Raw genomic sequence first — 19,133 nt, forward strand, 5'->3', positions numbered from 1 at the left:
AAACGTCAATGAAATATAATTTTCTTATTTTATGTATTAATGGTTCCACCTATAAGCAAACAATTTTCGTCGAAGAAAGAAGTCGAAGTCTCAAGTCTATTCATAACTGAATACACTAACTCACAACTGACAGTCTAACTCATAGTTATCCGACCTTTCAAACTGGAATGCACGATTGTTTAACTCTGGTTATCACTACTGGTGGTAGGACCTCTTGTGAGTCCGCGCGGGTAGGTACCACCACCCTGCCTATTTTTACCGTGAAGCAGTAATGCGTTTCGGTTTACATGGTGGAGTAGCCGTTGTAACTATACTTGAGGCCTTAGAGGCCAAGATGGCTCAAGATGGGTTCAAGGTATCATTTACGTTGTAGATCTCTATGGGCTCCAGTAACCATTTAACACCAAGTGGGCTGTGAGCTCGTCTATCCATCTAAGCAATAAAAAAATAATTCTCCTCCCCTTCTCCAAGTCACCTGGGGTCGGCGCAACATGTTTTCTCCTTCCATATTCCTCTGTCATGTACAATTTTTTCGCTCAGTCCCTTCTTATACATATCGTCTCACGCAATCCATCCATTTCTTTTTAGGTCTACTTCTTTCTCTATATTGTTCACATTCATAGTTACATTCTCTTACCAACCTCATTTTCAATTCGTTTCATGACATCTCCATACCATCCCAAATGCGCACTTCTCAACTTCTCTGTTACAGGTGCCATTTTCAGACTGAAAATAGACAGCGCATGGGTTTCATACTTCAGCGAGTGGAACCAAATTTATAAATGGATGCTTACAAATAGTAAAGTAATATAACCGATTGTTACAAGTACACAGAGCATTTACCTTATAGGTCACAGCAACTTCAAATCAGCCTAATTACCATTTTCTAAAATTAATCGTCGAATCACTAAACAAGAAACTTGCCTGTGGGTCCATATTCCCTTTGCGTATTTAAGTTATTGTTATTACAATAGACAAAACAATGACACTGAGGCTTGTGTCATAGTGTAGGTAATAATAATAATTTTGTAAAAATCTCTTTTATTTTGAAATCGGCTTTTGGCGTAAATAATACACCTAATATTTAAGCTTTTGGTCCATAATAAGAACGATCTACCGAAACACAGATAAATAAAAACGTGTCTGAATATATATTAATAATTTTACTTAGGAATCTCGGTAGATAAACTTAACAATTAAAGGACGAACTATTCGGTTTATTGAAGTAAGCAGTGTACGTTTTGCTGCAAACGTAAACAAATAAGATCCACATAAAATGATTAAAATAAGTGCTCTGAATGATGAATCAGAGGAGGAAAGCGGTTCCGAAGAGGAAGTAACCAAAGAAGCTTTGGAACAGATTGCGCTGCAACAATATGCGAAAGCTCTTGATCTGCAACGCAAAGGCAATGTGCGCGACGCCACACAACTTCTAAAGGATCTCCTGAACACCGAAGTATTATACGACATCAAGAAGCCAGCCCAAGGGGAAAAGATAACTAGTCCTCTATTTAATTTAAAATATGTGTGTTACAAAAATTTGGCAAGCATGCTAAGTATTTCAGGCGAGACAGATGCGGCTATAGATGCCTACTGTGCTGCTTCAGAACTTGACGACACTGATGTAACACTCTGGAATAAATTAGGGCAACTATGCTTATTGGGTAAGCGGTTTGAAATGGCCTTAAATGCATTTCAACATGGCGTGGAACGTAATCCCCGTTATTGGCCCTGTCTGGACAAGATAGTCACCCTATTACTCGGTCTTGACTTCAAGGAGGATTGTATTGCTGTTATCTATGAGGCTCTGCAGCTTGATCCCGGGTATTTGAGAGGTCTGTCATATCGGAAACATATTTATACAAAATATCCGTACATTAGAAGATTTATGGAATATTTAAATCCGATTTACAAGTGGGATCAGGAAAATGATGAACTAATTGATGAGAAGAAAGCTGAGATCTTGCTGAAAGAAGCTGAAGATATCCACGAATCGTTTATAGAAAAACAAAAAGCAGAAAAGTTTAAATATGTCATACCTTTGTTAAAACTCAATAAACCAATAACCAGTATGACTTGGAGTGCGGTTGGAGAATCTCTTGTACACATGCATAAGTATATAAGTGATAATTCATACAGCTATGTATGTCCTATTGAATTAACTTATGAAAAAAGGGAAGAAGAGGAAGTTATGGAAGTCTGTGAAGAGCCTAAAGAACTTGAACAAACTGAACCTAAAATAAAAGAAGATGAGGTGAACATTGAGACTGAGAAACCTACTGAAAATATGTCTGAAACTGAAAACAATGATTTATCTGATAAAGACAAGGCCACAACAGATACAGAGAAAGTGGAAAGTGATGTAGAAATAGTCCCATCAGACACTGCAGCTGAGGCACAGACAACAGAGACACAAACAGAATCAAAAATTCAAAAGAAACAACCGGTAAGAAGAAGAGGGAGTTCGCTCAGTTTCCTGCAGCAATGGGAGTGGTGTAAAAAAAGAAGATCAGGCAGAAAAAAAACAGCAAACAGACAAGAAACAGATGAAAACATCTATGATATTCTAAGGAAGATGGTTCCGCTTTATTTGACACCAGAAGTCATACAAAAAAGCGAAAATCAAAACACAGAAGGCCCCACAGAAGGCATTAATGATATTGAGAAACTTTTCGAAGAGAAAGATGCAATAATGGAAGTAAAAGATGTAGAGTATTTTGGTTCAGAGAATGAAAATAAGGATGTGAATGAATTCATAAAAAAATATACAGAAAAAAAACATGATGTAATTGATTTATTAAAGGATTACTTGAATATACTTGCGGAGAAATGGAAATTGAAGTGGCCCAATAATCTTCCTAAAATATTTATACATGCCAATGAATGTTACAGCACACATATTGACACACCGGCTTGTACTGATGATAATCAAGAAGATATACTACACTACACTACTGTCAATATATTGGTGGAGGAATTTTCTGTTAATGATAAATTAAATTGTGGTGATGATACTAAAGAAAAACCAGGTCATGGCCTCAATGTCATAGAATCAATAGGAATGTTTCTCACATATAAGCCACATTTGTTTCCAAGCACAGATTGCCTAGAGCTGATGCTTAGAAGTCTCTGGGTGAAACTACACATTCACACGTTGAACAAATGTGATGACCAAACCTTGGAGTGTCTATATCAATTGTTTTATGAATTTGATGCAATGGGTGAACATCATGATACATATAGTTTGACTGTCACAAACTTTACATTTAAACAGACCATCAATGAAACAGAAATTTTGGACGCTATCGATTTCTTGGAAAGAAACAAGAAACTTACAACGGTGATGGATCTGTACGATATAGGTAACTATGAGGAAGTGTTATCAATTGTTTTAGATTCTTTTGAACATTGCAAGAAGATGATTAAAACTCAAGAAGATGAAATGTCTCTGGACTTTGCTGCCCAACTATCGCTAATATTAGACTCGTATTGGGCTTTGAAAAAAGTTGATGAATGCTTTAAATGGTCCCTGATATGTCTTCATGAGGCATTAAAACATTATTTTAGATACACATCTGGATCATCTGATTACGATAAGTGGACTTTGGCTGTAGTTAAAATCCTCAGTTGCATGGAGCATATACTTGAGACTGAAGGCTTCAATTGTTTGGAAACGGTTTCTCACATTGAGTTAAGTCAGGGCTTGGAAGACCTCATCAGGATAATTGGTCATCAAGTGGAGACGAACACAACCGAAATGCCTTTTGATACAGTCAGTCCTTGGATAATTATGTACTACATTTTACAAAGAGAAGAAGATCAAGGTAGAGGTAGACCATTTGATAAAGATAAGATCTTGGCCTATGAAGTCCCTACACCTTTGCTCTTATTGTTTATTGCACATGAACATTTAGGCCAGAGGAACTGGTGCTGCAGGAATGACGGGAAACTCCTTTACTTCATTTTGGATACAGTGGTTCCTCTTTTACGCTCACCTCTCTATGCTAAATCGTTGGAGCAGATATGCCAATATATGGAACAATGCGTGTTTTGTTTGTTTGCTCATCCAGGAAAAAAGTCGAGGGTAAAATACATCGTAGACCATAAAGCAAACCCACATAATTTGGAATGGAAAAGGGCCCAGCAACTGTACGAAATATTTCGGCCTCCGATTCTTCCGGGTCTCGAGGGTAAAATATCGGGCATTACATTGGATACCGAACAATTATTCCTACGGATTTTAGCATTACTTCCGCCCGAATGTGATCCACAGAAACATGTGCACGAAGTCGAGAAATACATAAAAGGCTTACAAGATAAAGTACGAATAACATCGACCACTTTACCGTACAAAATGCGGGACATTTACTTCTTGTTGGGGGACTATTATTTTAAGAAAGATGATGGTAAAATGGCTGTCAAATATAACATGCTGGATGTTGTTGTGAACAACGATCGTTTAGAATCATGGGCCGAGATAGCGCTCGCTAAATCCGTCAATTTAGAAACATTACTGAACTCGTGCAAGAATTTGCATAACGAAAGGGAATTCTTGAATCCGGCGAAAGCTATAATACGGTGTTTCAAACGGGCTTTAGAACTTGACCCCACACATTGTAACTTGTGGATCGAATACGGTATCTTCGTGTATACGGTACATTCGTTTTGCTCTAGACTATTGAAACAAGCGAGCGAATCATTGAGCATGGAGGACTTTGAATCATTGGAGAAGCAAAAAGAAGAAATGCTGGATACAACACAAAAATGTTTCATTACGGTTCTGAATGATTTGAATAACAGTAAGGACGGTGACAAAAAGAATGTCGAAGCATGGCTGTACTACTATATGCTGGGAAAGGTGGCCGAGAAACGCAATAAACCACCGTCCGTTTATCTTGACTATTACATGAAAGGAGTCAGGAGTCTGGAGGCGACTGAAGCCACTTATCCGTTGAAAATAAATTACAACACACCGAGCCATCTATGTATTGAAGTTCTTGAATTTCATTACAGAATTCACGCGTCGATTCTTAAATACATAGAGCAACACGACAAAAAGCCTATACCGGCTTCGGTTGGGAAAGTGTTTTTAGCTTGCATCGACGAATGGCAAAAGGGGCCGTTTTCTAAGAAACCTAAAAAAGATTGTGTTTCTGAAACTGAATCTGAATTGAAACCGAAAGAACCAGTACACGCTGCGAATATTCTTAAACGATCCGTGAGCGATTCCGGGGAGGACGACACGCACGAAGTTAAAAGGCTCAAAATGGAAGCTGCAGCGGCCAAAGTTCGGAGGTCGGCATCTTATGATACGGAAAGGATAGTGTCAAATTCTACTGCACCGTTAGCGGTTACGGTCCCTGATACTAATAAAATGTTATTAACGCCTACGAAAGAGAAGCTTCAGGGATCGCCTCTGAAAAGTGAAGAAATTGAGGCTAATGACGAAAAAAATTCTCGGGAGAAAATGCAAGTTGAAGAAAAAACCGACAGGCCCGAAAAAAATTCAGAACCAAAAAAGCCTAGTACACAAATCGAGAAAAAAGACGAAAGTTCAAGTGAAACGTCGTCTTCGTCGTCCTCTGATTCAAGTTCGAGCGACTCTTCCTCAGACAGTAGTAGTGACTCGAGCAGAGACAGCGATGCTTCAGCGAATGCCTCTAAACCTTTGTCTGAGGAGGAGATCACAAAAATCACAGCATTTTGTCTCGACGCTTTAGAAGATTGTGCGAGTAGATTCCCTCAGCATTATAAAGCGATATATCGATTAGCTCACTACCACTTCTATTGTAAGAGAGGCTTGGACATTGAGAGATGCAGGGACTTGATGTTGTTGAATTTTACGTCAAGGTCCGGTCAGAAGCTAGGAGGCTTGTTTAGTGAGAGGAGACAGACGAACTTCTTTAACAATATTTGGAAGATACCTCTGTCTGAAGTTGAAAGGCCGGGCGGATTTGCATTTCACATGAGCCGGTCCGTGCAGCTCACCATGGAGATATTAAAAGAGATTGACGATCATAAAACGTTATTAGATTTGAGTTTGCATTTACAAAGAATACCTGATGCCGATAAGAAATATTTACGCGATTCTGATAGAGAAGAATTAGCGCAACAAGCGTTCTCCCTCTCTGTTCAGTCCCTCAAAGGTCAGTTGCTTAAATTCAGCCAGCAACCGGATCTTAGGAGTAACGAGGTCGAACGCCAGGCTTTGAACAGTCTGATGCTAGACATTCATAGAGCGTATCAGAGGGTGCAGAAAGAAAAGCAACCGAACATAAAACAATTCACTAATCTACTAGTAGACGGCTATAAATTAGCTACAACGGAACTTGTTAATGAGGAATATACGAATCTAGTCGATTTAAGTTTAAAATACTGTCAGAAATTGAAACAGAAATTGAAATATGAAGCGTTTATGGCCAGTTTAGAGAAAAGCAACGCTGCGCCAAAGAAACAGACCGCTAAAACTGTGGAGCAGGTGAAATCCGCTCCTTTAGTCACAGTAAATCCGCCGAAAATCGATCAGAAAGCAACGGCACCGTCCACGTCCGCATCAGGGCTGCCAAAGATGTCCACCCAGGAAATGGCAGCCGCCTTCCAAAATTATCTACCCGTGTTAAACGACTCAATGCTGTCGCAACAGACTGCGGCGGCACTATCGTTATCATATTTGAGTAACATGAGCGCTCTAGCCGGTTACAGCCTACAGAATTCGTTACACAATTCCCTTCAGAATTCCTTTCAAGCGGAATTCTACAGACAGTTTCTAGAGAACAGTTTCTCGTCGTATCTACCGCCAGTGAAGAAACAGAAACGGGGACCGAAACAGTCTACGGTCAGATTTACCAACCCTTCAGTGTCGAAACCTGTCACTAGCAAGTCGTTAGGCGGCACCATGCCGACCGTAACGAAGGCCACGCCGATGTCTGTGAGTACTTCTCTTGCAAAACTGGCTCCTACTTCAGTAGCCCTGAACGTAGGTGGTGGCCCTTCGAAATTGCCCGCGTCTTTATCTAATTTATCGAACTTTGGCACGCACACAACGCACAGCTCTTTGCCTGCCCCAAGTAACATGGCAGCTGCTTCGGCAAGCGTCCTCCACCCCAAACATGCGTTGTCGCATCAGCAAATCAGTCCAGGGAAGACGTTACAAGAGAAGCTGGCTGAAAGGCAGAAGCACATGCCGATATCGAAGACCAACCCTGAACTCAGTGCCTCTATCAGCAAGCTACCGTCTTCGCTAACAATAACAAAGACGTCCGTAACAAAACAAACTTCTAAAAAGCCTGAGTTTAAGAAATCTTTGTCGTTTAGTGGAAATGAGCGTCCCAAGCCAATCGCCCCCGATGAAGTGATTGTTCTCGACGACGATTAAAATAATACAATACAATTCTTCGGATTTTCTAACTCGTATCGCAGTGAAAAATTAATGTGTGATATTTAATAATAAAAACGATTTGGATGGATTTTGATTTAGAAATAAATGTATCATTACTATGCAAAACACCAAGTTGATTAGTGTTATCATGTACAATGGATGTTTTTAATTAAATTCAAAATGATCAAACCTTTGTGCGTGTTTGGATGAATTGAAGGGTGTATTTTGTTCAAGTCCGAACCCTTTTCGGCTGGTTCTCCACTAAGCGCCTGTTTTATTAGCCAAGATATGTGAGCCCCTAAAACTTTTTTGATTTAAAGCGTGCGCTGAAATCTATATTATGGGACACAATATAAAAGTGATGTCTTAAAGGGTAAGGGATCATAATTTTAATAAAACCTTCGGTATTGAAATAGACTGGGTGAAGATACCGACGTGTTTGGGCTACATATCCTACCAGTAGTATTCAAGATGGGAACCATGTCAGACATTTAGAATTGATGTGGCATAATCAGAAATTCTTGTTTTTTGGTAAATGCCAAATATGCAATTGAAGAATTGTAATTTTTCGGTTCGATTTTAATACATAAGCTTTTAAGCCTTAAAGCGCATACCTAAAAGCGTAGTCTGTGCTTGATTTACAATTTAAATGTAATTTAGAATTTTAAAAATTTAATTTTGTAAACTGATGTTAATTAATTTTTATAAGTTTTATAAAGTCTAAAAATGTTTTTTTGTAATATTTAGGTAACCCATTTAAATTCTAAAGGTGCGATATACCTATGCGTACACAATAGCACTGTTATTTCTAGGGTCAGCAGACTAAAGCACATAAGTCAAAAAACTCTACTTTACAGGAATTAAAAAAAACTATTTAGAATCTTATACATTAACAAACTTAATAATGTTTATTTGAATTATATAAGTCTATAACACTAACTTATTATTAAAATTAAATATTTTAAAGTAAATGTGATTATTTAATAATTAGATGACTTAAGTTATAAGGAACACAATAATAGTATGAGTTAAGTGAAAAAGATCAACAATTAAGATATATATTATAATAATATAAGTCATAAATATAAATAACAACTCAATGTTTAATTAAAATTCTTCTTCTTATTCTATTATTCTTCTTCTTCTAAATATCTGGATCAGTATTTCGTAAAGTTTCCAACGTGGGAAGACTTATGTAAAATTCATGGAAAATATCTAGTATTAAAGGGAGCAGCGAAATTAAATAATTTTTTTTCTCGATGAATATGGGTAATGGCTGTATAGATATTATATCATCAGTTTGAGAACCCCCAATGGATGATCTCCTTTTCATAGCAACTGTCTTTATAAAATTGTCACTTTCATCTAACGGTTTCATTAAACATCCTCGGCAGACAGGTTCACCTTTACCATGCACAGTAAAAAAGTATTTTTATGTCTTCATTCTAAGCTTTTGCTTTTCAGGTTCAATATCTCGTATTCTTTGTTTAGATTTATCTTGAATTTCCATTAAAGACGCCAAGTATGCAGATCTTTTTGCATATGACCCCATTTGCCAATATTCTGTAAATATGGCACGCCTATCAGTTAATGGTATACGTTCTTTACATTTCATTCTGCAAACAGGTAACTCTTTCAAATTCAAAATCATTTATTTCAACTTAGATGTCAGTATAACACACTTATTGAATGTCAAAATATAAATAACAATGTTATCTCTACCACCGGTTCCAAAAAAAGCCACAGTCCTGAGAAGAACCGGCGAAACAAACTCAGCGGGCTTTTTTTTTTGTTTTTTCTCAAAAAATTTTTTTAATTCATAGTGCGATCTGATATACATTTTCCTTTTAAAGTTTTGTATGCCTGTCCTAAGTTACGTTTTATTCTTTTTTCTCTTTTTATAGTACGTATACTCTTTTTTGGAGACACATTAGGATTCATTGAAATTTCATCACAAGTACTTGAACTTGATGTGGTTGGAAGTCTCGGTAATTCATAACATGGATATCGTACAGAATCATCACTAGAGAAGTCAAGTACAGAATAGTATGTTAAGCTACTGACTTGACCTGATGATGTCGACGGTATAGGATCGTCTACTACTAGGTTCTACTAGAACTCTGTGTTCAAAATCGACTGTTGATTTACATTTTCTAAAAAAGGACAAGACAATTAATTATCTATTTATAATGATATAATATTGATATAATTACGTAATTTGCAAATCATAATTTTGAAGATATGTGAAAATATACCTTCATTGCTTTCCAGATTAGTGGATGACGCCATTTCAACTAATTTCTTGCCTCTTTGAATATTCATCTTAAATAATTAAAATACTTAAGCACTCACACAAAACTAACCAAAAAACTGTGCACAATCGACAACATTAGTAAATTAAAACCACTTACCGAAGTATTGTTTACGTTATAAATATTTTTAAGTAACCACTTTCTCTAAAGAAATGTTACATTTTGATGTTCTTTATAACATAAGTCAGACTTCTTACGTTAATAACTTTGTACTTATGGTGTTCCTTAGAACATAAGTCCAGTTATGTTTTTTAGTTCGTTTGACTATATTAGGATTTGATAAGGTTGATACAGAACGCCGCTTGAATACGCCATGAAATACTTGAGTTTGATTTATGTGCTTTAGTCAGATTGTGCATTGAGCAAAATGTAAACCGATGATGTAATAAAAAATAAATTGAAATTTTTGACTTATGTGCTTTAGTCTGCTAGGGTCAGCAGACTAAAGCACATAAGTCAAAAAACTCTACTTTACAGGAATTAAAAAAAAACTATTTAGAATCTTATACATTAACAAACTTAATAATGTTTATTTGAATTTTATAAGTCTATAACACTAACTTATTATTAAAATTAAATATTTTAAAGTAAATGTGATTATTTAATAATTAGATGACTTAAGTTATAAGGAACACAATAATAGTATGAGTTAAGTGAAAAAGATCAACAATTAAGATATATATTATAATAATATAAGTCATAAATATAAATAATTAAAATTCTTCTTCTTCATCGAGTTCTAAAATATCTGGATCAGTATTTCGTAAAGTTTCCAACATGGGAAGACTTCATGGAAAATATCTAGTATTAAAGGGAGCAGCGAAATTAAATCATTTTTTTTCTCGATGGATATGGGTAATGGCTGTATAGATATTATATCATCAGTTTGAGACCCCCCTATGGATGATCTCCTTTTCATAGCAACTGTCTTTATAAAATTGTCACTTTCATCTAACGGTTTCATTAAACATCCTCGGCAGATAGGTTCACGTTTACCATGCACAGTAAAAAAGTATTTTTATGTCTTCATTCTAAGCTTTTGCTTTTCAGGTTCAATAGCTCGTATTCTTAGTTTAGATTTATCTTGAATTTCCATTAATGACGCCAAGTATGCAGATCTTTTGCATATGACCCCATTTGCCAATATTCTGTAAATATGGCATGCCTATCAGTTAATGGTATACGTTCTTTACATTTCATTTTGCAAACAGGTAACTCTTTCAAATTCAAAATCATTTATTTCAACTTAGATGTCAGTATAACACACTTGTTGAATGTCAAAATATAAATAACAATGTTAACTCTACCACCGGTTCCAAAAAAAGCCACAGTCCTGAGAAGAACCGGCGAAACAAACTCAGCGGGCTTTTTTTTTGTTTTTTCTCTAATATTTTTTTTTTTCATAGTGCGATCTGATATACATTTTCCTTTTAAAGTTTTGTATGCCTGTCCTAAGTTACGTTTTATTTATTTTTTCTCTTTTTATAGTACATATACTATTTTTTGGAGACACATTAGGGTTCATTGAAATTTCATCACAAGTACTTGAACTTGATGTGATTGGAAGTCTCGGTAATTCATAACATGGATCTCGTACAGAATCATCACTAGAGAAGTCAAGTACAGAATAGTATGTTAAACTACTGACTTGACCTGATGATGTTGACGGTATAGGATCGTCTACTACTAGGTTCTCTGTGTTCAAAATCGACAGTTGATTTACATTTTCTAAAAAAGGACAAGACAATTATCTATTTATATTGATATAATTACGTAATTTGCAAATCACAATTTTGAAGATATGTGAAAATATACCTTCATTGCTTTCCAGATGAGTGGATAACGCCATTTCAACTAATTTCTTGCCTCTTTGAATATTCATCTTAAATAATTAAAATACTTAAGCACTCACACACAACTAACCAACAAACTGTGCCCAATCGACAACATTAGTAAATTAAAACCACTTACCGAAGTATTGTTTACGTTATAAATATTTTTAAGTAACCACTTTCTCTAAAGAAATGTTACATTTTGATGTTCTTTATAACATAAGTCAGACTTCTTACGTTAATAACTTTGTACTTATGGTGTTCCTTAGAACATAAGTCCAGTTATGTTTTTTAGTTCGTTTGATTATATTAGGATTTGATAAGGTTGATACAGAACGCCGCTTGAATACGCCATGAAATACTTGAGTTTGATTTATGTGCTTTAGTCAGATTGTGTGTTGAGCGAAATGTAAACCGATGATGTAATAAAAAATAAATTGAAAATTTTGACTTATGTGCTTTAGTCTGCCGACCCTAGATTTATCCTAAGCAGTCCAGACAAGAGGCTATACTTTCTGTAAAGTCGAGCTCCAACACCCACTTAACATCAGCTGAACACGTTTGTCCTTTTAGGGCCATACAATCAGCTATCACGTGTCTTATGCGTAGGTATAAAGTAAGGTAAGAAAAATCTCACGTCATGGAAATAAAACTAAATCAGATACAAGTGATACTTTAATCATTATTGTTTATATTAATACAAATTAATAAATCTAATATTTACAATTCGAAATAATTGTCAACGAGGCCGCTTTTCTCTAACGTATTATTATTAATAACAAAATAATTTAGAAAAAAACGTTGCTTATAAATTATTATAACATTTACAATTGATTATTTTCAATCAAACACAATAAAACTTATTTTGATAATTATAACGAAACATGACCTCCCCTATAACGCGGTACCTGTACAACGCGATTTCATGTCCCTCGTGTAACAAACGTCTCTACCATATAGCGCGGGGATTCCCCATATACTATTTCTGTACTGTGAAATTTATGATTGTCTCTATATAAATTAGGTTATTAAAATTTTTAAGCAATTTTTTTCATTTTAAGGTTATTGTTTACCCATTATATCGTAAAGTAGAAATAACGACAGAAGCGAACCGAGAAGGTCCTACGAGCGCGTTGTACGATAAAGCTCCCACAACGCGGGACGAATCTTCCGCGTTATAATAGGGGATTACTGTAGTAGCACAGTATTATTGTTAGATTTAGATCGTTATGATGAGGGTCGTTGGCTTTAGGAGTGAAAATTAGAGGAAACCGCTTAAACAGATTCACGATAAAAAAAATTAAATTACTTTATTTTGGGCGTCCTGGTTGGGGTATTAGGTAGATACATGTTATATTTCCACAACTGTGTTTAGGCGACGACAACAGTAGCGGGTGACGCACTGACTAGCCTAGCGACGCTTACAAACAGGCATTTTATTGCTTACAGTTTTTATTCATATCATCCAAGGTGTAACTACAACACCCTGTACCTATAGAAGTACATGAGCAGCTCGCTGAGGTTCCAGCCGGCCAGCAGGGTGGCCAGGTAGACCACGAATAGCACGGGCAGCGGCAGCAGGAACACCCTCGTGTTTTGCAGGAACGGCAGGTCTGGGAACCGACACCGGACATCCATACAGCACTGCTTATTGAGAAACCGTCTCGTGTTCTCCTGCCGCACAACCGATACGCGGCAAGCACTGGTGGTAGGATCTCTTGTGAGTCCGCGCGGGTAAGTACCACCGCCCTGCCTATTTCTGCCGTGAAGCAGTAACGCGTTTCGGTTTGAAGGGCGGGGCAGCCGTTGTACTGAAAACTGCAATTTACGGTGGTTGATATCTATGGGCTCCGGAGACCAAATATTAGCCAGTAAAAGAGTAATAGAAAGCCCTCGATCGTTTTCAGAGCCTCCATTACCGTGCACATTGTGTATTCTTTTTTTTCCTACCTAAGCTGATAGCCTTGAGAGGCTATTTCAGCGTAACCTTAACTAGTAGGTGAGCTCACGGGGCTCAAACCTGACTACGTTGCTAACACGAACCCTAGCAAGAGCCGTGCTCCGCAGAATCTACCACCGGATCGGAAACGCGACCCACTGAGAAGATCCGGCGAGAAACTCAGTGGGCTGTACCTGTGGGTTAATTTACCCGTCGAGCCCTTCGTCGCAAGCGACGGGTTCGACGTGAACGATGACCGGTGCTTGAGGTACCTAAAAGCACTGTTAGTGGATCGGAAGGATTCGAGATGACGTGTTTGGGGCGACATCGACTGCTTTCCATTCTGTCCGCAGGATCGGGAATGTAGTTACCGGCGGCCACGATGAGAAGGTTCTCGTGTCGTGCCGCTTTATCGAAATGGAGCGGAGACTTCATCTTAACCGATAAAAGAATAATAGAAAGCCCTAGACCACTTGCAGAGCCTCCATTCGTACTGGTCGTGCATATTGTATACTCACTGCTGTATCCCAGGAAGGAAATGTACATGTAGTATATGATCGAGGCGAGCCAGAAGGTGTTTGAGACCAGACACGAGACGAAGCCCGCTTGAGACAATATACCTGGAAGAAACAAACCTTATCACGCTCGAATGTCTCTTGGAACGGACGTGACAGACGAAACGGTGTGACGCTTGTGGACGGGCTTATAGCCCACTTGGTGTTAAGTGGATACCAGAGTCCGTAGACATCTACAACGCAAATGCGCCACCCACTTTGAGATATAAGTTCTAAGGTCTCAGTATAGTTACAACGGCTGCCCCACCCTTCAAACCGAAAGGCAATTTTCTCAATAAGTCAGTTCCGGCACCCAACAAATTGCACGAGTGTCTAATGCTGTGGGATTGGTCGGTCAAATCTGTTATAGCTAAATCGCTTATTAGAATTGGGTCTGGATTTGTTTTTAGTCTCTTGGTGACTTTTTTTACTGGTGGTAGGACCTCTAGTCGGTCCGCACGGGTGGGTACCACCGCCCTGCCTATTTCTGCCGTGAAGCAGTAATGCGTTTCGGCTTGAAGGGTGGGACAGCCGTTTTTTTTATTTATTGCTTAGATGAATGGACGAGCTCACAGCCCACCTGGTGTTAAGTGGTTACTGGAGCCCATAGACATCTACAACGTAAATGCGCCACTCACTTTGAGACATAAGTTCTAAGGTCTCTATAGTTACAACGGCTGCTCCACCCTTCAAGCCGAAACGCATTACTGCTTCACGGCAGAAATAGGCGGGGCGGTGGTACCTAGCCGTGCGGACTCACAAAAGGTCCTACCACCAGTAAAAACCAGGTCGGCTGTGAGCTGGTCCACCCACCAGCACTAGTGAAGATGAGAACTGCGACGGCTCTGAACGAATATCCTGGGACCGGCGTAGATTATCAGCTCACCCGGCGACAAGTAAGCGCCTCTCGCCGATATCAGAACTAGACTGAGATTAGTTAAAGACACCACTTTAACTCACTGTTGAATAGTACGATTTGGAAGCAGTGCAGCAGCGAGAGCGGCGGGAAAAACGCGTTGATGTGCACGTCGAAGGCGTAGCCCCACTCCACGTCCGGACCCTCGGGGTCGCGGCGCAGGTGCTTGTTGCTCAGGTACCTGACCAGTCAAACCCTGGTTATTAGCAGAGCCAGAGCTCCTCCTACTCCCAATTATAGTAGTATACTTAGTACTATTTTTTTTATGATTGAAGGATTATTGGTAGCCTGGAGGCCTTTCCATTTTCACCAGGACAGGTGGGCGAGCAAAGGCTCAGCCAGGAGGGGAGAGATTTGCTAAAAGCTGCCCGAGCGCCTCCGAAGACCTATCAGCTCAAGAGCAGCTGCTTCGCGAATGAATCTACTACCGGATCGGAATCGCGACCCGCTGAGAAGATCCGGCGAGAAACTCAACGAGCTGATTTATGGGTTAGGTGCTTAGAAGTAGTAGTATACTCCCACCATACAACTATATAGTATTAGTATACTTGCTTTACTTTGGATCGTGAGCGGGTCTGGTCCGGGGAACGTGTCTGATCTAATGGCCTAAAGTACCCCTTTCCCTAGGGGGTTGCAAGGCAACTTCGGTAATCACCTGAGATTGGGCATCAGCGTTTTCTGAGTATTATACTAGAGTAAAACGATTGACAAATGGGTTCCGATAACCAGTTCACATCAAGCGGGCCATGTGATTGTACACCCATTTATCCAAAAATAATCATAAAGCTTTCCTATCAAAACAAGCCGCCGAACTTGCAGCTTTAAGGACAGCTGTACACAAATTGTCTTCACAATAATCATTATTGTACTTACCAAAATAATGTGGAGACCAGTATTCCTGCTCCGATGAAATCAACGAACACCACAAACAGCATGAATAATGCAACTTTGCCCACAGTCAGGTCTAGTGCCAATCCGAAACATATTGACGACACTGTAACGAATTGCTGTATTCATAATAGAAAAAAAAGAATCCCTTATAGTAGGGGTGGTCAACCAGTAGAACTCGATCGACCGGTCGATTGTGGTAAGATAAAAAATATAAATACATAGAAGAGACTGCGCAACGTAATCACCAATCATCATCATGCACGCATCATCTTCATCTTGTATCATTTGTTAATGACCATTACGTCACATTATTTATCCTCTCTTCTACACAATAGTTCTCTTTTATTATATATCTGCTGTACCCGTCCGCTTTGCTGGACATTTAAAATTAAGATTATTATTTTTCACCCCCATAAAGATTATCTTCATTAACGCCCCCACAATTTGTGTAGGGAGTCCAACACTAATATAAATATTAGCCTATCCATTAAGTACATGTATTTTCTACATGGATACCAAGTTTCAAGTCAATCAGATGCTTGGTTCAGTAGCTATAACGGAACATCCGTAAAAACCACTGTAGATTTATATATTACGTAGTATAGATCTCAGGTTTATTTTAATTTTTTTAATTGAAGAGAATATACTACTTATTTGTATACTGAATAACATTGTCTACATTGTTTCATTAAATTTCAAGATATGTCATTGGTAGATTGCAGCGTGTTTCGTCAGTAGACAGTAGATCTTGATTCTAATCAAGTTGGCCACCGCTGCCCTATGATTATCATTAGATTGCGGACGTTTTTTTGTAACGACTGGCACGCCAACTATCGGCGGTTTATGGTTCTATGATATAAAAAATTGATTTTGTATAGTTTTTGTTTTGTTTTGTTTTGTTTTCTGTTTTTTTCATGGATTTTCAATCTTATAATAAATTAGTATTTTCTTAATTTTCACACGTTTATTATTTCGGAGGTTTTTTCCAGTATTTTACAGTTTTTGTGGCAGCAGATGACTAGTGTTTCAGATTGCCAATGACAATTTTGTTTTTAATTTTTACGAAACAAAAATGTATGAAATATTATAATTTAGATACATTATAAATGATACGAAAATATAATATAATATATTATATTATCGTGTAGTTTATATCTAGAACTCATCAGAAGCATTTTACTGGTGGTAGGACTTCTTGTGAGTCCGCACGGGTAGGTACCACCACCCTGCCTATTTCTGCCGTGAAGCAGTACTGCGTTTCGGTTTGAAGGGCGGGACAGCCACTGTAACTATACTGAGACCTTAGAACTCATATCTCAAGGCCGGTGGCATTTACGTTGTAGATGTCTATGGGCTCCAGTAACCACTTAACACCAGGTGGGCTATGAGGTCGTCCACCCAACCAAGCAATAAAAAAAGAGTAATTTTAGTTTTAAATGTTCAATGTTTTATATTAAACTTTGAACTTGTTTAGTATGCACATGTTATATTTTAATACACTTAAGGATTACATTTAATACATTTACTATGCTTTTTAAAATACAAAATCTTAGATATGTTAGTTTCTTTATTTAAATTTACAATAATTCTAAAAAATTGTCTTAATGTTAATGTCTGTAATACTTACAAAATAACCAGATGCTGAGCAACACTAAGAATGCAGGGTCGTCTCTCGCAAACTGTGATTTTGTATCTGAAAATGTGTATAAGCTTTATTAAAAACATAATTTTCCAAGAAGAAAACAAATAAGCACAAAACTCAAGATATTCTCTGCAAGTATATGTAAGAATAATTTGGTATTCAATGATCTTATAAGTAAAGTGGGTAGGCCTCCTACAAGATGGACCAACCATCTATTGAGGTTCGCGGGGATCTGCTGGATGCAAGCAATGTAGGACCAATCTTTGTGGCGAGGACCAGGGGATGCCTTGTCCAGCAGTGTATGTCTGTGGGTTGATAGAATAGAATAGAAAAAAATAAGTAAAGGCAAGTATAGCTGGCTTACAGGCCCAATATCACACAGGATCTGGGATAGGATACTGTAATCTTTATTTAAGTTTTTTTTATTGTACATATGGGTGGACAAGCTCATAGCCCACCTGGTGTTAAGTGGTTACCGGAGCCCATCAACATCTACAATGTAAATACCTCCACTCACTTTGAGATATGAGTTCTAAGGTCTCAGTATAGGTGCATAGCACGCCATGCAAATAGCTTCATTGCTATACAATCATATCTTTTAGAATAAAGTTATTAATGTTTAAAAATCACAGTTTTGAGTGACACTATGACCGAATATCAAATTCTGATGAATAAAACTCGTGTGTTCAATGCTGTAAGACTTCTGGCTGATTTACATTTGTTTAAACATATACACATATTGTTTTCATTTCTGTTCAATTGACTGTAATGTATTATGTTATTCTAAAATTCGAGATTTATTTTCTAGTTAGTTTAGCTTGCATCTATGTGATTATTAAACGGTACAAAGTAACTTACGCTTCCTATAGTTAAAGTTTCGGAATACTTTCTGAGGGGCAATGAACAAGTAAACCATTTGCCAAGCGGCGAATTCGAAGTCCATTTGATTAAATTTGAACAGTCTCTTGAGGTATTTGTAGCGTTTTACTGAAGCGCTAGCTGTTGTTGGCTGATAATTAGCCGGGGCTGGCAGGGGTGAAGTGCTCCTAGGATAGTTATGAAGATTTGGAGTAGGCGACGTCGAATACTTCATTTTGATCTCTTATTTTAGGATCCTAGTTTATTATTTCGTGATTATAATATAAAATTATATAGATAGATGGACAGTTTTTTATTTCATTAATAAGTTAATACTTGTTTTCATTGTGATAAACCCACTTAGCAATTGATATTATTGATAAGTCAACATGACTAAGTGACGTTTATGTTGTAGCCTTAATGTCATTGTCATCTTTTTTTTTTTCGTTGTAGTTAAACTGTGACTATGACTTCAAAGCTTAGAACTGCCCTAAGCTATGCTTTTTTTTATATTTTTTGAAGTGAAACTTCCTTAGCGCATGAGGGTAAAATTTTTACAGAACGTCACGCAGGTATGCAACGGAAGTGACGTCAAACTACTATTGAAATTAAGTACTTGTCAAATGTCAGTAGTAGTAGTTGTTGTATTATTCCAACTGGAAAGGCAAATGTATCATACTATACAGCCTAATATTTTATAATTTTTTTGTGAAAAATGTTAATGGGAATTGAAATGAAATGAAAAGAATTTGGAACATTAATCAAATAGTATGAAATTAAATTAGTCAATACAATTGGCAAAACATTAGTG

General features: G+C 37.6%; 1 protein-coding gene across 1 annotated transcript; it reads right to left on the reverse strand.

Annotated features, from left to right (window-relative positions):
* Window positions 1–12,580: 12,580 nt before the first annotated feature.
* Window positions 12,581–18,666, reverse strand: LOC692851 (unc-50-like protein; the record flags this gene model as incomplete). The annotated part of the gene is given in 6 exon segments (NM_001046696.1): window positions 12,581–13,135; window positions 13,980–14,081; window positions 14,976–15,112; window positions 15,805–15,925; window positions 17,450–17,515; window positions 18,323–18,666. Coding segments are annotated over 6 exon segments (798 nt in total). The 3' UTR covers window positions 12,581–12,998.
* Window positions 18,667–19,133: the final 467 nt, after the last annotated feature.

The sequence above is a fragment of the Bombyx mori genome, chromosome 7 (genome assembly GCF_030269925.1).
Source record: "Bombyx mori chromosome 7, ASM3026992v2".
Lineage (NCBI taxonomy): Eukaryota > Metazoa > Arthropoda > Insecta > Lepidoptera > Bombycidae > Bombyx > Bombyx mori.